Source organism: Elaeis guineensis, chromosome 3 (assembly GCF_000442705.2).
Source record: "Elaeis guineensis isolate ETL-2024a chromosome 3, EG11, whole genome shotgun sequence".
Lineage (NCBI taxonomy): Eukaryota > Viridiplantae > Streptophyta > Magnoliopsida > Arecales > Arecaceae > Elaeis > Elaeis guineensis.
In genome coordinates this window covers 105,738,382-105,758,909 of record NC_025995.2, presented here as the reverse complement: position 1 = coordinate 105,758,909, position 20,528 = coordinate 105,738,382, and the positions used below count along the sequence as shown (strand labels likewise).

General features: G+C 34.4%; 1 protein-coding gene across 1 annotated transcript; it reads left to right on the top strand.

The window, feature by feature from the left end:
- The first annotated feature begins 9,835 nt into the window (after window positions 1–9,835).
- On the top strand, window positions 9,836–18,346 carry LOC105041190 (uncharacterized). Its single transcript, XM_010918048.4, has 9 exons — window positions 9,836–9,973; window positions 10,069–10,203; window positions 10,846–10,962; window positions 11,315–11,443; window positions 13,083–13,259; window positions 13,779–13,919; window positions 17,427–17,615; window positions 17,934–18,005; window positions 18,101–18,346. Exons 1-9 carry the CDS (start codon window positions 9,836–9,838, stop codon window positions 18,278–18,280), a joined length of 1,278 nt encoding a protein of 425 aa, XP_010916350.1. The 3' UTR covers window positions 18,281–18,346.
- The last annotated feature ends 2,182 nt before the right edge of the window (window positions 18,347–20,528 follow it).

The following is a 20,528-nucleotide window of genomic DNA, read 5'->3' as shown; positions in this document are numbered from 1 at the left end:
TAATAAAATATTTATTTTAATTTTATATTTTCAAATATTTATGAAAAAAATATTTTCATCATAAATAATGTCAGTATTTATGATAAAAATAAATTTTCTATCAAAAATAGATGTTATTTACGATGAAAAATTTTTATCACTAATATTTAAAAAAAAATAAAAAATGTTAAAAATTCAAAAATTATATATTATTTGTGATAAAAATATTATGTCATAAATAATGAGTATTAGCGATGAAAACTAAATTTTCATTGCTAATATTTGAAGAAAAATAAAAAATTTAAAAATTTTAAAAATTATAGATTATTTATGATAAAGAGGTTACATCACAAATACTAGAGTTTTGGTGATAAAAAAGATTTTTCATCGTAAATATATAAATATTTATAATAAAAAATTTTCATCGCTAATAGATGAAAAATATCAAAAAATTTTAAAAATTCATAAACTATAGATTATTAGCAATGAAAATATTACATCGTAAATACTTGAGTATTTATGATGAAAATTAACTTTTCATCATAAATAATCTACTATTTACGATGAATAATTTTCATCATTAATATTTAAAAAAAATTAAAAAATTAAAAAATTATAGATTATTTATGATAAAAATATTACATCATAAATAATTGATATTTATGATAAAAAATAACTTTTTATCATAAATACTAATTATTTATGATAAAAATTTTCATCATTAATAAATAAAAAATTAAAAAAATTAAAAAACTATAGATTATTAGTGATAAATTTTTTTTTCATCGTAAATAGTCAATTATTTATGATAAAAATATTTTTATTATTAATATTTCTAAAAAAATAAAAAATTTAAAAAATATAAAAAATATAGATTATTTAAGATGAAAATATTACATCGTAAATAACTTAGTGTTTGTGATGAAAACATATTTTTTATCATAAATAGTTTATTATTTATGATGAAAAAAATTAAAAGTTAATCATTATTTACGATAATACTTTGCATCTCTAAGTATATCTGAATCTGTCTCATTGCTCAATTTTGCATAGGTTGTTGGTTCTATAGACTGACCAAAGGTCACAAAGTACAAAGACCTTATATCTGCCCAAGAACATAGAAAGGAGATGATATTAGATCTTTATACGTTAAAACATAATCCACAAAAAAGTTATTCATATGGTACTTGATCTTTATAAAGAACAAAACTTTATCAACTTCCAATTGTATAAATAATAAAACTTTATCAACTGTTTGATGGACTAAATTGTGTCATATATTTTTAAACTGTATGTGGAAGGCCTTTGCTGGGTCTTTCAGTATTATTTTTCCAGAGTGCATTCATGATCTTAATTGATATGCGATGATTATTTATCGTAAATACTCTTGAACTAGCTAAACTCTTATTATTGCTATCTAGTTCAAAATTTATTCTATGATTGACATACTCTTGAACAGATATTATCCTTTCTACTATGCTCTTTTTACATCAGATCTCAAGGGTCTTAGTTGCTCACAGATTAAATTTGAGTTCGGATGTCTATTCAAATTTTTCGATCAACTCATGGCAGTGTTGCTACTAAAAAAGTAAATTTAATTAGTTAAATTTTTTTAATTATAAATTATATTTGATTGTTAGTTAATATCTGCAATGTATCAGTAGAAAAATACTTCTCTTTCGACAGTACATGATTACATAATTTTTTTATATATATAATTTATTTATATACATAATTTTTTTAAAAAATATTATAAATTAACTATTTATATAAATTTTTTATTAATATTTATTTTTCATTATGAATATTTTTTACTGTCATTTTTTGTTGTTAAATTTTTTTGATAGAAAATTTTTTTAGTGAAAAAAATCTAAAATTAATTTTTTATGAAATTATTATTGAAATTTTTTTTTATAAAAATTATTTCTGACAAAAACTATATTTATATTGCTAATAAGATTATTAACAACTAAAATTTAGTTTTCATCATAAATAATTTTTTTTATGAAATTTTTTAAGATGAAAAAATTTTTTAGTGAAAATTTTTTTTGATAGAATTATTGACGATGAAATTTTAGTTTTCATTGCTAATAAGATTATTGACGATGAATATTTTTTATTGTAAATAATTTTTTTATTTTTTGACCAAATTATTAGTGACGAAAATTATTTTTTCATCACTAATAACCTAATTAACGATGCAAAGCTTTTCATCGTAAATATTTTTTTTGATAAGAAAACTTTTGTAACAGAAAAATGAGATATTTTTTTTGGTGGGAATTATTAGTGACGAAAATATTTTTTCATCACTAATAACCTAATTAACGACGGAAAGCTTTTTGTCATAAATAAATTTTTTTTGATGGGAAATTTTTTTAGCGAGAAATATTTTTTTTGACGGAAACTATTAGCGACGAAAATTTTTTCCGTCGTCAATAAGCTTATTAGCAAAAAAAAATTATTTCATCATGAATAATATTTTTTAAGTAATTATTAGCGATAAAAATTAATTATTAGCGGTGAATATTTTTGTCGCTAATAGTTTGCATCCCATCAAGTCCCTTCTCGAAACCTGTTTTCTTCCCCTCCCCCCTGTTTCGTGCGAAACCGATCCCCCCACCTCCTCCCCCTCTCTGCTCTCCCCCCTCTCCCCGCCGATGCATCCCGTCGTCGTGTCCGCCATTGTCCGCGACCGCATTCATCCACCATTGCCGTCCATCGTCGTCGTCGTCACCTTCCTTCGCCGTCCGCCGCTGGTAAGATTTTTTTTTTGATGTTTTCTCGAGCCATCGAGGGGCCGGTGGGGATGGGGCCGGGTCGGGCCGGTAGGGATGGGGTCGGGTCGGGTCAGGCCGGCGGTGACTGTGACTGGCCCGATGGTAAGTTTTTTTTTGTTTGTTTTTGGTGTTTTCTCAAGCCACTGGGGGGCTGAAGGGGATGGGGCCGGGGCGGGTCGGGTCGGCAGTGACTATAACCGGCTCGGTGATAAGTTTTTTTTTTTATTTTTTTTAGTATTTTCTCGAGCCATCGAGGGGCCGACGGGGATGGGGCCGGGCCAGCGATGACTGTGACCGGGCCGGCTGTAAGTTTTTTTTTTTTTTGGTGGTGTTTTCTCGGGCCACCGGGGGGCCGCGGGGATGGGGCTAGGGCCGGGCCGGGCTGGCGGCAACTGTGATCGGTCGAGCGATAAGATTTTTTTTTTGATATTTTCTCGGGTCATCGGGGGGCCGATGGGGATGGGGTCGGGTCGTGCCAGGCCGACGACAACTGTGATCGGCCCGACGGGGATGGGGTTTGGGGCCGAGGAGGGTGTTGGCGGCGGGGAGGAAGGGAAGAGAGAAAGGAGGAGGAAAAATAAAAAAAAAAGAAAAGAAAAGAAAGGAAAAAAAGAAAGAAAAAAAAGGAGATGGGGTCGGAGAGGGGGCGGCCGGCTGTTAGGGGAGACAGGGCCAGGGAGGGGGCCTGTCGACGGTCGAAGGAGATGGGACCAGGGACAGGGCCGCTGGCGATCGAGGAAGATGGGGTCGGAGAGGGTGTCGACTAGTGGAGATGGGGCCGGGGAGGGGGCGACCGGCTGTCGTGGGAGATGGAGTAGGGGAAAGGGCCTGTCGGGGCCGGGGAGGGGGCGACCGAGGGAGATGGGGCCGGAGAGGGTGTCGGCCGATGAAAATATGATCGAAAAAATTATTTGATTAATTATATTTGTTGCATAAATTTTTTAGTATTACTGCTGAAATTTTTTAATTATTTGATTAATTAATTTTTTTCACTGACACAATGCACATTGCTGTTACTTATTACAATTTAATTATTTTATATGCTATTTTGTATGCTTTTGTTTATTATAATTAAGTATAAAAAATATTTTTATTTTTAAAAAAATTTTATTGAAATTTTTGATGAAAAAATTTTAATATAGAGTTATTCTTTTTTGATAAATTAGAAATCCATCTTCGAATGCATATTCAGAGATAGTAGTTCAATTACATTAAGCCGTAGATTTCTGTTCAAAAGTCGATCCTCATCGAGATCAACTCTTGGATGTCTCGTATTCGAATTTTTTAGAAAAGTAATAATCTTATTGTTGTTAATAGTTGGAGGACGATGATCAGTTGATAAATGATGATGAGATAGAAGACGACACATATATCGATTATTATGATTTGGAGGAAGATCTATACATCGAAGAAGATATGAATATTGATGAATAGATCTATATTCTTCGTTCAATCTTCTCTTGCAATAATGGTATGCGATATAATTATATTCATTAGAATATAATTTATTTATTATTATTATTATTCAATATTATATTCATTTATGTGTCAATTATTGTAGATATGGCATCAGAAGATAGACGACGACGTTCGCGTTCACAGTCTAGCTCGAAGGTTGAGGCACCTTCACCGATCTCCATTGCTGCACCAACTCCATTGTCAGAGGGTCCTGCACCAGCAGATCCAAGTGAGGCGGATCCCAGTGAGGCTGATCTAAGTGAGATGAGCCCGAGTGGTATTATTATATTTTTTATATAATAAAATTTAATTTTTTTATTTGAATAGCTATCATACTAATGATTTATTTATTGTTGTTTCAGACCAGTCTTCATCTGTAGTGAGGCGAAGATGAGGTCTATCGAAGAACCTCGCTCTAGAGTATTAGAAATGCGAGCATCCGAGACAGCATCTTCAGATCGAGATACTAGCTGGCTACACTAGGCCCATTAGGGAATGGTGCGAGCCGTGGTAGACTGAGCTGGGTATCATATGCCGCAGCTATGCCTTCGTGACGCTCTTCGATTGGCATCACGTTTTATCAGCTCAGAGAGAGATTTTGTACACCCATTTACAGGTAAAATAAATTATATTATGAATATTTAATTTGCATAGTATTCTTCTAATATTTATTATTGGTAGGGTGTATTCGACATCATTGATTTTAAGGAGGATCGTATGAGGTGAGCCATGGACACTCATTTATCGTTGCATTTCAGAGATTATTGCCATCACATACATCAGCATTGGTGCCATGTGGTGCAGGATCATGGGGAGAAAGCAGTGTGACAACAGCCCTATGACAGCATCACTATGGATGACTGGACCGTCATATGCCGATATTACGAGGATCCGACATATCAGGTTACACATCCAAACTTCTTCTTTATTTAGAGTTTAATGATTGAATCATTTATTTTTAAATTAAATTTATTATCTACTAATTTGACTGGTAACTATACAGAGAAGATGTGCCCAAAACATCGTGAATCAGGCGAGACAAATGGTACCACATTGTGGGGATTTGAGATCGTTCGCTCATCACATGGAGTACATGGTAGATAATTTTTAATTTTTAATTAGCATATAATTCTCTAGTTATTTAAATTTTTTTTAATTAATTCTCAAATTGCAGAGAGATGCTGAGAGTGGCGAGTTTTCTGGTAGGATCGATATCTACCAGCGGACCCACTAGCGATGGTCAGGAGAGTGGACGACAGAGAGTCAGGAGCTCTTTGTAAATTTTTTTATTTTTTTTATTCACAGTTTGATTTTTATTATAAAATTAAAATAGCTATAACTTTAATTTTCAGGACCGTATGACAGACATGAGATCCTAGCCTATCCCTGAGGGCTCGATCGTACCCACAGATGATGAGATCTGTGATCAGGTGCTTGGTATGAGATCCTATTATGTTAGAGGTCTAGGATATGGGATCACTGCTCCTTCATCCTCACACTCATCTAGGGCTGACATCTATTCTACGTGCGAGACTCGGCTGATGAAGATGCAGAGGCAGGCTGTCGAGGATCAACAGCAGACTGTCGAGGATCGACAGCAGGCTGAGCAACGAACTCAAGAGTTGGCTGCACGCATCGATGAGTATCAGCAGCTCTAGATCCAGATGATGGAGCAGATGACGCAGATGGAGCAGACAATACAGCTGATGAGATAGCAGCAGACCGATCCGAGCTCTTTCAAGCACTCTCCTTCTCCAGCTCATTCTCCAGATGCTGACACTTGACGACTTCTTCATATACTTTTTTATTTTTATTTCAAACATCTTATAATTTTAATTAAATATAATAAAAAATAAAATTTATTTATCTATTTATTGTGTAAATTTTTTATTTTATTTTTTTAAATTTATAAAAATATTATAGATATAAATTAAAAATATATATTCATAAATTATTTTTTAAAAAAATATATTTAAATTATTAGTGATGGAATTATTTTCGATGAAATTTTGGTCGCCAAAAATATTTTAGTATGACAATTTAATTTTCAATAAATATAAAATTATTAAAATTTTATATATAATTAATAACAACGAAAAGTGTTCGTTGTAAATAATTACTAGCAATGAAAATTTTCATCAAAAATTATCGTATTTACGATATAAGTTTTTCATCACTAATATTATTTAAATTTAATTTTTTAAAAATTTATTATTAAATTAATAATGATGAAAAATTTTGTTACAAAAATTGTTATTTACAACGTAAAATTTTTTAAAATTTTTTTTTCAAAAAATTTTAATTAAATTAACAGCAATGAAAAATTTTTCATCGCTATTAATTTTTTATTTATTAGCGATATTATAATTCGTCTAAATAATTTTTTTGTATGATTAAAATTTTTTATCAAATATTTTTAATTATAAAAATTATTCATCATAAATAAATATTATTAGCGATGAAATATTTTTTCATCGTAAAATATTATCAACGACGTGATTATTTATGATAAAAAATTAACGATAAAATTTTTATCGTTAATAACTATTAGCGACGAAAATAGGTTATTAACGATGATAAATTTTCATCGCTAATAACTTATTTTGTTGTTGTAAGATCGGATTCAGATAGAAAATAGTACTACCTATATCCTATTCATATCCGTGCTATAATTTTTGAATTTTACTCAAATTCGAATCCAAATCTAATCAAATCTTATTTTTTAGATTTGATCGAATTTAGATAGGATGCATATCCATCAGATCGAATCGATTTTATCATTTCTACATCATGACCTTTTATCTCTCTCCCATCATCACTGTCAATCTGCTGCCCCCCATTCTCCGCCCTCTCTCACATTCACCAAACCCCTGACATTCGATGGTAGATGATCACACTGCCTCTCATCGAGGCCTTTTCCCTCCCTTCACAAACCCTAGCTTTCTCCACCACTCTTTGACTTCATCTATAACATCAGTCAATTCCCATTAATTGTTGTGTGTTAGCTAGCAGCACGACCCATCGAGTGCCTCACCCAGTTCCATCTGATGGAGACTCCCGAGGATGGAAGAAACAGAGGAAAAAAGGGGTGGGGGGTGGGGGCCCTATTTGGCCGCTCCAAGTTTCCCACCAGATTGGGATTGTTGGGGATGAAAAATATTGAGAAAAAATCAGGGAAAACAAATGAAAGACAAAAAAAAATTGAAAGGTAAGACCTTTTCCCATGTAGCTTGATTTTTTTTTTCTTTTTTCACTTCCTTTTCTTTTCATTTCATTCCTTTTTTTGGAGATTTATGATGGGGATTTAGAGCACTTGAGGGAGATTGGAGGGAGAGCACCTAAGGGAGATTGGAAGGAGGTTTTGAGAGCACACTATCTCTCTCGGTAAAAGCTGCGGCTTCAGGTTTTGAGAGCACACAGTCTCTTTCAGTAGAAGCTGGGGCTTGGAGATTTTTTGTGAGATCCAACCAATTTGATCTAACCTGATGCAACCCCATCCGATCCAATTTGAGATGGGTATTGTTGCCATCTCTAGGGTCAGCTATGCAGTTAGTTGCGCAACCAGCCAGCCTCTGTCCAAAAAATATGGTTCACCTTGGAGCTTGTGAGTTGGGTGAGCAGAGGATTTCAAATAGCAGTAGAGGGCTAGTAAAAGGTAGAACAAACATATAGGCAAGTATAACAAATAAAATGCTAGCTACCCTACTTATTTATTTATTTATTTTTTAATAATAGATAATGGAATAGGTTTGGAGACCAGTTTGATGCAACTGATTTCCTCCGTGATAGATTTTTTGATTAACAATGCTGTGGTGTACCTGATTTACCATCCTCCTCTCCTAAGCCTAGACCACGACGACAGCGCCAACCTACTTCACGACCTTCCAAGATCTCGACCTTATATCCGGCTATAGTTTGGAGGATGAGTCAGTTGAGCATACCATTCTGCATTGTCCTAGGGCAAGGATTATCTAGAGACAGGCAGGCGGCCACCCTTGGGAGTTGACTATGGACTCGTAATTGGTCTTTTTTCTGGATCTCATCCATCGGAGTGTCACTGACAGGACGACTGCAGTAGATGGTCGGATGGCCTATGTCACCTATCAGATCTGGCTATTCAAGAACAGCTTGATCTTTGAGAGCGATATAGTTCCTGCTCATCGGGTTCTGGAGAGAGTTACTTGCCTTGCTGTGGAGTACATCCAGTTTAACACTGCTACATAGTTCTTTGGCAACCCCTATTTCTGGAGCTCTCCTGCTACCCCGACAGTGACCCATAAGATTTTATCCATCTCCTAAGAGCCTCCTCCCTCGGAGTTTATCAAGGTGAACTTTAATGGTAGTATCAGAGACAGAAGGGGCTACACAGGCTTCATCATTCGCGATCCTGATGTTAGACTTTTAGCTGTCGGTGCCTCCTATCTTGTTGAGCCTTCTATTCTAGAAGCGGAGCTTCATGCCACCTGGACGGGCATCATTTTCATTAAGTAGCAGCTTCGAGTAGACAGGATCTACATTGAAGGTGATTTTGCTACCATCATTACTTGGATCCAGAGAGAGGTGAAACATCGAGAAGCTCACCCACTCATCCGGAACATCAGGAGTATGCTCCGTCATGCTGCTGCGGTCCAAGTGCAGCATGTCTACCGAGAGGCAAATACTGCTACAGATTGGGTTGCGGCTTTCGTGATGGAGCATTCTGGCGATTGGTTCTGAAGATAGAATTATGTTTATCCTGTGGGATCTTTTGTATCTTAATCTATTAGACTGCTTTCACATCAAAATGGTGTAACTGCTCATTTATATTAAAAAAAAAAAGAAAGAAATTCAAATTGCCGATTGGATTGGATTAAATTACTCATCCTTGTGTACTTATGTGTGAAATATGGTAATAGGCTGAAGGTAGCCCTTCTCTAATATCCTTAATCCGATGGGATTTGATCCCAAATTACATTCTATGCTATCGTAGTCTTTATCGTCTTGGAAAGTTAGCACCTTTACAAATATACGATTGTAATCTAACATTAAGAAATTATGCAGTCCATTTTTGGTAATCATACAAAAATCTATTTGACCAAGACACTCGACCAGTATGTCTTGCAAAAAAAAAAGTACCATTGGTATGAATTTGCTTGCTCAATTCCGGGGGAGGGCCTAGGTCAAAAAAAAAAAAAAGGAAAAGAAAAAAAAAGGATAGAAAAGTTCGGAAGGGGTCAGTCGAATCAAGAGCAGACCAAGACTGGACCGGGATTCAGTATTTCCAAGTTTGAACGCGTGCAACTTCTGTACCGAATAATATAACGGAGGTATCTGGGCCAATGGGGGTTGCATCTTTGGCACAGAGATGCGCGAATCCACCACTTGATCATTTTCCGTACAGATCGGAAAGCGCTCATCCGCAACGCAGATCTCAAGGCGATCAGTGGATGATCCAACGGTGGATTCGGGTGAATCCTCCTTTAGCGCGAAAGATGCACCCCGATGCGGATGAGGTAGCGGACTTTCGGGTGCATTATTAAAAATCAATGCGAGAACTCGGTCCCAGGCAAGTCTCAAGTTTCGTGTTCGGCCAAAGGGATCATCCATTCTACTTCTTCCCTCTCCGTCCATTCGCTTTCCAAATGGCGCTCCCTCACTCCCGTCCGCTCTACTGGGGGAGAGCCTCCATCCGTCCATCCCTTCCTTCCCTGCCCATCTCGAGAGCCCGTTCTTCGTCCAACCTCCGCGTCACTTGCTCGGCCGCCTTTCCCCATCCCAAGGTATACATGTCACCTCTTAACCCCAACCGCCCCCCGGCCCTCCATCAGGGCTTCTAACCAAGCGTTTGCTCGTTGTTTGCCGGTAAATCCTGTAGTTCCGGAGGCCATACACGACGGTGCTGATTGTCCCGACCGGCGTGGGCGCGTCCATCGGCGGCTTTGCAGGCGACGCGCTGCCCGTCGCCCGCACCCTCGCCTCCGTCGCCGACTGCGTCATCTCCCATCCCAACGTATTCCTCTTCCTCTCCTCTCTTATCCGCGTCTGATGGCATTTTTTGGTCTTTTTTTGGTCTCAGTGATGCAAAAAATGTGTTTGGGTAGACCTCTCTGAAACATGGAACACGTTAGACTAGACTCGGGCTCCATTTGAGTCCACCAAGACGTAGGTTTGGTTCAAGTATTATGGACACAAGTACAATCGGAACATGTGTGGTAGATAGTCCAGAGACCAAATTCGTTGGGATTTGCCCGACTTTGGACTCGATCCATTTTGCGTGCATCACCTCTTTGGTTGTTTGTCGTTCCACCACCAATAGCCTTCGTGTCAGGCACGAGGACTCGGATCCCATGCACTGGAATCTTAAATTCAAATCTGTCTTGGATGCCGGTTACGTGTGGACATAGTTACTTGACTTCAAAGTGTTTGATGCCTGGTTCCTATGGAACCAAAAAAAACTGGCACATCTTGATCGAAGTTACCTCCCCGTGTAAAGAGTCTCAATCAACCCCATCATTTTGTTCCGATCAAATTTGTTGCTTGTGATCTCTCTTGTGTGGCGGGATGTCTATGGAGCATGTCATAAAGCAATCATGATTATAATAGATACTGCTATCATGGACGCTTCTAAAGCCTGCATATTCTAGCATGGCAGGTGTTAAATGCGGCAATGCTTTATTGGCCAATGCCAAATGTTCTTTACGTTGAGGGATATGCACTTGACAGGTTTGCAGAAGGATCTTGGGCTCTACAACCTGTCCACCAAAATAAGGTACATTTATCCACATTATGAAGAAAATAAGTTAAGTTGTTGATTTGTTCCGTATTTTGTAAAAGAATTAAAATGAGTAAGATTGACATAGGGCAAAACAATCATTAACACCATTCCAATTTGGAACATTTAATTCATTTTAGAACAAACATTTTTAATAGATAATGTAAAATAGAGTTCATGCATTTCATAGAAGAAGAAATTGGTCACAAGCAAACATACATGGATGTATATGCGTACACAATTACATAAGCATGCATGGATACATAACCTCCCAATATCAGAGCTGCGATTTCATATGGATTTTGTTGGTCTTTACATTAGCCTTACAAAATTCTATGCTTGAATCCAGGTAGGTTTGGTACTCGATGCCGGAATGGAGGAAGAGCTCAGAATTCGCCATTTGCAGGTTGCAGATGCTACAAGAGCTTCCTTAGGCTTGCCTATTGTGGAATATATGGTTACAGATGCTCCTTTGAAGGTACACTCTATGAACATGCTACCTACAAGGGAAAAAGAAGATACTACAAGTTAGAGCATCATCTTCTGCTATAGAACAACAACTAAAATATGTTTTGTAATGTTTTTCATATATTCATTTAATGGTTAGATGAATGGGAACTCAGATATGTGCAAGCTTCTTCTTGTATCTTCATTTGATGTTAATGTTGTGACTTCTCCTATATGTTTGGATCTTGTGACCTTATATGCATAGTTTCTTCTTAATGAAGTTAATTAGAAGTAGTCACTGATAGCTTCATATTGATTGATGAGCATCACTTTTTGTTCTAAGGTTGCATTTGCTATAATATCAAAGATTTTCTTGAGAATTTGGTCTTGTATGCTTTTTGACTACCATTAATCATATCGAGCTGTTCTTTTTCTTTTTCTTTTTCCCTTTTTTTAATATTGCATTGGCCTTATTTGGTCATTGTTTTCCTGTGATTGTCACACAGAATGTGAGATTATGTCCAGCTGTATTTCTTTGCTGTTATATTGTAGTTACCTTCATTATCTATCAAAGAAGAAGAGATAAGAATTTATGTATCATTCAAATTGTCTGAATGTTTAAAAATATACATTCTCTTGACAAGTGAGTGCGTGCGCGCGCACGTGCGCACACACGCACAGAGAGGGAGAGAGAAAGAGATAGAGAGAGATGTGGGAGTAACAAATCACCAATTATGAAAAAAGGCACAACTATCAAAATTTCTTCATGACAGAGTCTCCCCTGAAGGCTAGGTTTATGTGAGGAGCATGCACAGGACACTGCATGCACCAACCATATTGAAATATTGTTAAAGGTGAACATAACAAAAGGCTATTTTTGTAGAATAGAGAATAATCAGAAAAAATTGCAGGGTTGGAGTTTAAGGGCGAGAGCATATGGAAGCAGGCAAATGAAATTTAACAGGTTATGATATACAGGGCCCAAAAATTTGCTAGAGTATTATACAATTATGTTCCATTTGCTTCTTCATAGCTTGCTGATCAGTTGATATAAAAATTTGGTGCATACGTCACCATTGATAAGTGGTGACAATATAAGGAACATGAGAAATTATAAACATTTCGGTGAAAAGATGAATGCTTGAAATTTTACATATAATAACTTTTGGCCATATATAGCCCAACCTTTGCAATCAAAAGGCTTTCAGTTGATCAACTATTTGATCGGGTTAATTGCTGAAGTTCTGAAAACCCTGTGACTTGGGCTCTAAGGAACACCTTCAAACCAATAGAAGCCCAGTTCTTAAGATTTTTGCCTACCATCAAGATCTTGATACTTCTCTTGAATTCCAATGTCAATATATAGTTGTTGGCAGCATATTTCCATTTGATATGGGAATCATTATAAGTTGTTGACATATTAGACTTTCAGCAAGATTCTCAGATAGCTATTGGTACCCAGATCTCTTGACAATGGGAACTCTTGGACACTGAAACAACACTATAAACTTTATGCGCAATCTCTTCCTTTACCGAGCATGTGATTGCTTTATCATGTTATATGGATATGCATATGAAGAATTTAATCTATCATTAAACATTTTGTTAAAAGCAAAGCAAAAGTAAAACCAAGCTAATTTTTCAGCTGAGAGCTTTATCTTATTTTATAGGTTGAGACATGGATTGATCCAAAATGTGGGAAATCAACAGGAAGGATCAAGCACCCTGATTCATTATTAAGAGCTGTACAAACGTTAGTTAGCCATTCACACATCAATGCAGTTGCAGTTGTGGGGCGCTTTCCAGATGACGATATGGAAGACATGGAAGACTATAGACTTGGGAAAGTAAATTTTATTATTCAATATCTGTTGGGTGATGTTCCATAGTTTGCCATGCTCTTTTTCCAACTGATTGGTGTCTCTCTTGAAACATTTTATCAATGGACATATTTTTTTTTTTAATTAAATATTTAATATATGATGTGGGTATTGCAAATTAATATCATGACTTGATTGTGTTCATGACAGGAACGTGCATGATGGTGTCTGCTTATTTATGCTAGATGCCTTTAGCTTTTCTTGCCATCAGTCTGTTGAGTGGCTTATGGAGATTTTTTGTCATCTTACTTTCAACTTATGCATCTGTCATATGGAATTATTTTTTAGGAGATTAGCGACAGCAGATATACTGATATAGCTAGCGAATACTCTGTTTCATGCTATATGTAAAACAAGGCTTGAACAAGATTTAAGAAAATAAAAGAGGAATGCTTCGCTTTGGGGCATGGGAGTGTGTGAGAGGTGAGCATAATGTTGCCCTGGATGCTACATCAGAACTGTTTTGACATCCTGTATCCTTTGCAGGGGGTAGATTCATTGGCAGGAGTTGAGGCAATTATCAGCCATCTTGTTGTGAAGGAGTTCCAGATCCCCTGTGCTCATGCACCTGCAGTATCACCTATCCCTCTTAGGACGTTACTGTCTCCAAGATCTGCTGCTGAAGAGGTAAATACAATCTTTCCATGCTAAACAACTCATTGTCATACATAGAAAGTTAACATAAGCTTCTGGAACTCTTGATAACATTCTTGTTAAATGTCCAATGGTGAATGCATTACTCCTGCTGTAGATACATTTCTGTTGGATAACAGTTAATGGAAGACCTCCAAGGATGCAAATTTTTTTCCCTTGAGAACTGGGAGCATGAAATTTTTATTAGTTAAAAGAACTTCATTCACAAGCATAAATTGGTCATCTCTAAGTTTTAAATATCAGAGATTCTCTGTGAGGGATTTCACAGGCTTCAAGAAGTTGGTTCTGCGTTGGGCCTAATAGTTGGTCTGCACTCAAAAAATTTTGGTTGCTACACTCTCAACAACCTCATGCACTGTCTTGAAGACACAATAAGCTTTCTCTTAGTTTCTTTGGATTAGGTGAATTTGATACAAAATCTTGAAATAAGATCTTGTTAACCAGAATATGGATTTCATTGGCAGAATAACACTGGATTGACTGGATAGAGGAATCTTTATCGCTAGAATAATGGTTTGGTAAACATTTGATATGATTACAATTCTGTATTTCAAGCAGGCATTAAATCACTACTCAACGGGTAACCAAAAATATTAAGAATTTTTATGGCCTGTGAATTGTGGAAGGGCAGTTATTTTATTTGTCTAGAGTGCTCCTTTTAGAAGTGAAATCTGGAAGTTTGGAAAGGCTATGAGATCAACTCACATCAAGAAACATGTGAGAGAATTGAATCATTGAATAAAATCAAATTTGATTATATTGGCAAACAGGGTTAGACCAAGAAAATTCGGCCATGCATGCTCCACATATCCGGAAAAAGAATGATAGGAATATTAAGGCAACAGTAGTGTATAAGAAGCTTAGCTCAATAGATGTTTAATCCAGGACAATTTTGATAGAGGGATTAATTGGTTATGCCATTATTGCTCTCAGGGAAAACCAAAATATATACTACTTTTGAATGAAATAGTTGGCTTAGATGAAATGCAAATGACATTGAGGAAATATCGTTCTTCTAGTCATGCCTTCTACGTCAAAGCAATAGATTTCTATTGAGTTTCAGAATTTGCTAAGTTATATTGCTTTCTCACCATTTTCAAGTGGAAGCAAAAGGAAAATTATTTTAAATGCTACCATTTGTACTTTAAGGGTAGAAAGTGAATATGTGCTCCATGAATAATAGACACAAAGTAAAATAGCATCATTTTTTTTTGTCAGTCTTTTTTTTCCTTTTTTAATATCGTTAATCCATTATGCCCATATCTCTGTGAAATATTAGACATACAAAATATGTGTCTGTTAAATATTTTGTGTGTCATATGCTTGTTAAAGACTCTGTTTTGTAATTGGAAGAGCAGAAAAATATTTCCATAGATTAAAATTAAGAGAAATTAAAATACTGATGTATTTTCTCTTCATCATTTGGTAGGGTTCTCAAATTTCAAGTTCCTTTTTGTTGTCTCTCCCTCTCTGTCTAATGGATACAATGGAGTGCATCAATAAAAAAAGGTTAGATGTATGCTAATATTGGGCACATGTGATGCATTTGGGGAGAAGCATGGGTGTCTGCGATCTCTCCAGCAATTGCAATTTTTTTATTATTTATGTGATGTGATAAACAGATACCCACTTTTGGATGGTGCACTTCTTTAATTCTCAAGGCCAAAGATAGCAAAACTCTATTGAAAGGGTGAATCCATTAAATAATAGTGTCTATAAGGAGAGGGGAGATGTGAGTGGATGGGAGGGGGAATGTTGCACAAAAGGCTTGTCTGCCTTGTGGCTGGATGTTATGCCTTTCACATTATTTATATTAGTACATTGATTTTGCTTCATATATGAGGTGGTCAATGAAAATTACTTGGACAAACCCACCTTCATAATGCCCAATCTTACACACTTATACTTGCCATAGGGCCTTGAACATACATCTTATTTGAAAATTATGCTTAGAGGATCACATATGACTAGCCCGATAATGCCATCTGATTTGTAATCCAATCCCAAAATCAGGTAGCACCTGTGGAGAGTAGAGAAATATAACTAATTAGAAAGGTATAGATTATTGGCCTACCATTTTTTTCTATCATGTCAATGGTTAGGGTTCTAGTCTCATATCTATCCCAAGTTCTTTCTGGTCCTGGTTCTCTCAAACCTACAAAGCTCAGGTCATACCAATTCTCCCAATCCTGACTTCACACTGCCAACAGTACCAAGATCCCAACCCATAGAGACCGGAGATTTGAGAGTTCAAGAGCTAATTAAGGCTTCTTGAGATGTTTTAGTGTGATGCCTAGACGACAAGGCTAGATATGGTAAAAGAGGATTATATTGTTTCTTTCTGAAAGAAAACACTTTGAAGGGTGTGTTGGTTAAATTAATAAATTCCATCTTTCCTGCTGCTTCAGGATTTGCGTCTCAGCTATTTAAAGGGTGTGTATTGTGAAAAGTTGGTCTGCCTAAGCATTTCTTATCAATGGCTCACCATTTAAAAAGGAGATCGACATAGAAATCTTTTTATTGTTACACTCCAGCTATGTCTGCATTCTGCTTTAGAGAGGTTAAAATGAGAAAAGAATTTGACGTGTACAAAACTTTAATGAAGAGAAAAGCGAACATGTCATTGTTCTCCGCTTCAATTCTTTTATGTATGGAGTGTGAATTTAGGTTTTTGACACCCAGAATTACAAATATGAGTAGTACCTAAGAGTCTTAATTGAAATATTCAGCAAGAAGAACAGAATCATAAATGTATTAAAAGACAGGAAAGGAATGTATTACAAAATCATCAAATCCTTACCAAATAATAAAAGAAAAGTTAATGTGTCATCTTAAGCCTTCAATTGTTTTCAATTATGGCATATGAATTAGCATTTCTGCTTAATGTTTCAAATGTAAGCATTACCAAAAGCATATGAAAATCTAACCTTTTCTTTTTCACTCACTAATATATGAGAGCTATGTATTAAACACACATCAAAACTCCAGATTACTGGTTCACCCTTGAAGTCATTATTAGAATGAAGATAATTTGTTGGTGTTTTTTGTATTTTACTGAACTGACATCCTCTTCTGCATCTTGGTATCTACATGGTTTTCAAATGGATGCAGGCTGAATGATCATCCCATTTTGTACCCTTCAGGCAGTCTTTCTTGAATCCGTGCATTGTGTGTGTGTGTGTGTTGGTGTCTTAATGAGTGCATGGTTAAGTTTATTCCTCAAATAACTGGAAGAAGGTTTTCAAAATAATGAAATATACTGTAGTTTTTAGAACATTTTATACCTCAAATAACTGGAAGAAGGTTTTCAAAATAATGAAATATACTGTAGGTTTTAGAACTTTTTTATTTTTATTTTTATTTTTTTTGCTTAAAAATACACAAAATATCAGCTATGAAGTTGTGTTTGCTACCTGGAGACTGATTTCTTTGGCAAGCAATACTTGTATTGACATGCCTTTCTCTTTATCTATGCTGCAGCTTGGGTATACCTTTCTTCCCTGTGTGCTTGCTGGTTTAAGTTGTGCACCCCAGTATGTGACAAAGAAACATGGATCCTTGGACAGTGATTGTATAGCGGCTAGTAATGTTGACAGTGTAATGCTTCCTGCTGATGCTTGTGGAGGGGATGGTGCTCTTGCTTTTGCAAGAAGCATGACAAACAATAAGGTACGCCATAAGAGTTATTGGTTTTGCTGTAGACATATCTTTTGAAGGCTTACAAAAGCATCCTTTCTTGAATCCTCTTTGACTTACCGACTTGAAGATGGTTCCATTATATCTTTGCCCTGATTAGACTCATAGGAGCATTGTTTGTGCAGTAGAGCTGTCTCAAGTGCAGCCTATTTCCTGAATAATTAATTGCTATATCATAATTTTTTCTAGTTATCAGTTTTGATCATTTTTTTCATATAAATGCTGACGACTTGTGATGTCTTAAGTGGATATGCTTTTTGATATAAAGGTGTGAGTATAATTTTTTTGCAGCCTCTGATAATTGCTGTTCAGGAGAATGAGACAGTGCTCGACGATACACCTGAGAAGTTTGGGATTGAAGTGGTATGCATCACTCACTTGAAACCTTTCTTGCTGGCACCAGTTAGCTATCACACTCAAAAATCTATATATGAACTTCATTTCTTCTCATTCTTCAGGTGAAGGTCCTAAATTATTGGGAAGCTATCGGGGTTATTGCAGCTCACAAGGCAGGTGTCAATCCAAAAGCCCTCAAAAGAGAAGGAATCAATAATGTCAGATGCCTTTCAATGTCATCCTCTAATGATCGTAAAGCTTCTTTGCCCTCTGCATTGCATGATCGAGTTTATTCATTGTAAATTTTTGACAGTTCATTCGAATATATTTATTTATCAGTGAAATAGTTAGTAATGCGGTTCCATACTTATCGAGTTCTATTGAAATTTGATACGCTTGATGAGTACAAGATTTACCAAAGTAGCGTGAAACATCTCAGGTTGAAATGCTTCCTTGCCAACTTTGTGTAGGTTATCATTGATTTTTTGATCAAAAAAAACTCTGATAATCTAGAAATATGTGTAGATACAAAGAGAGATGTTAATCGGCATTAAACTGTTTCATACATGTATGTGTTTTAACAATTCAAGTTTCCAGAGATATACAAACACCATTACGGCTTCCATTCGGAGCTCTGATGAGGGTTAAAAGCTATCGTGGCATCACTATGTTTAGAGCAAAACTGGACGCAAGGTCTGGCCCTAAAATGTTACCGTCTGGAAACCCCGTCTACCGACCAAATTGTTTCCCCCGTATCATGATACCAAGTTCTGTATGCGATATATTCGTCTATGGGCTTTTTCCGAAGAAAATAAAAACAGATGCACCAGAGGTGGAGCTTACCCGTTTCAGTAAAACAGGAAACAGCTTTCGTGACTGATGACAAACCTCTGTTTGCTCAGATGTGATGAGTCGGATAAAGCTTGCATTATGTCTGTACCCGGGAGAAAAGCGTTCATTTTTTTTTTTTTTTAAGTCTACGGTGAGCCCGTCGCACGGAGGATCCCACCCCCCGGAGGACTCCCGCGGTGATTGGCGCGCACGGAGGAACGCGGCCCCCCCCCCACCTTCTTCTCCTCTTTTTCTTTTTTTTTCTTAAAATAAAATTAAAAAAAAAAAAAGATGGAGGGCTCCGTATGCGAACGGACTTACCGTAGATTTTTTTTTTTTTTTTTAGATAAAGGAGAAAAGGGTTCATGGGTAAGCTACGCAAAATAAAAATTGTTACGAGTTTTTTTTTAAATAATATAAAAAAAATTTAATTATTAAAATAATTTAAATTTGAATTTATTTATCAGTTTAATACAAAAATGATAAAACGTCATTTCAAACGGCGTTTTTAAAAATATTATATCATTTGATACTTTTAATTATTCTTCAAAAAAAAATAAAAAAATAATAAAAAAATTAAAATTAAAATTTTAAATTTATAAAAAAATAAAAATTATAATTTTAATAAAAATAAAAATTATCATTTCAAATTAATATCTCCATTTCAAATTATCTTTAAAAAAAAATTATAAAAAAAATTATAAAAAAAAATAAAAATATCATAAAAAAGCATTGAAAAGAAATAGAAATTATAATTCAAAATGTTAATAAAATAAAAATTATAATTTTAATTCAAATAAAAATCATCATTTCAAATTACAATCTCCTTTTTAAAATTAATTTTTTTAAAAAAATATCATAAAAAATAAAAAAAATATTAAAAAAATAAAAAAAATAAAAATTATAATTTTGAATAAATTTTTGAAAATAAAAATTCAAATTTTAATTAAAATAAAAAATAAATTTAAATTATTGTCTTCATTTAAAATTAATTTTTTAAAAAAAATATGTAAAAAAATATCAAAAAAATCTTAAAATTTTTAAAAAATAAAGAATACCATAAAAAAAAGAGAAAGAAATCATAAAAAATAAAAATTATAATTTTGAATATAAAAAATAAAAAAAATTATTTTAATTCAAATAAAAATCATCATTTCAAATTACTTTCTCCATTTCAAAATATCTTTTTAAAAAAATATCTGAAAAAAATTGTTGAAAAAAAAATAAAAATATCATAAAAAAAGAATTTAAACGAAATATAAATTATAATTCTAAATTTTAAGAAAAATATAATTCTAAATATAAATTATAATTCTAAATTTTGAATATATTCTAAATTATATTCTAAATTATAATTCTAAATATAAATTATAATTCTAAATTTTGAATATAAATTATAATTCTTTTATTTTCTTAAAATTTAGAATTATAATTTATATTTCTTTTAAATACTTTTTTTATGGTATTTTTTTTTCAACAATTTTTTTCAGATATTTTTTAAAAAGATATTTTGAAATGGGGAAAGTAATTTGAAATGACGGTTTTATTTGAATTAAAATTAAAATTTTTATTTCTTTATATTTAAAATTATAATTTTTATTTTTTCTGATTTCTTTCTCATTTTTTTTATGGTATTCTTTATTTTTTCAAATTTTTAAGATTTTTTTTAGATATTTTTTTTACATATTTTTTAAAAAAAATTAATTTTAAATGAAGAAA

What these genes read in the sequence shown, in the direction of transcription:
- LOC105041190 (XM_010918048.4), top strand. Translation starts at nt 9,836, where the DNA reads ATGGCGCTCCCTCACTCCCGTCCGCTCTACTGGGGGAGAGCCTCCATC. An exon ending in CCGCCTTTCCCCATCCCAAG is followed by an intron (nt 9,974 to 10,068) that starts GTATACATGTCA and finishes TAAATCCTGTAG; the next exon opens with TTCCGGAGGCCATACACGAC. An exon ending in GCGTCATCTCCCATCCCAAC is followed by an intron (nt 10,204 to 10,845) that starts GTATTCCTCTTC and finishes CTAGCATGGCAG; the next exon opens with GTGTTAAATGCGGCAATGCT.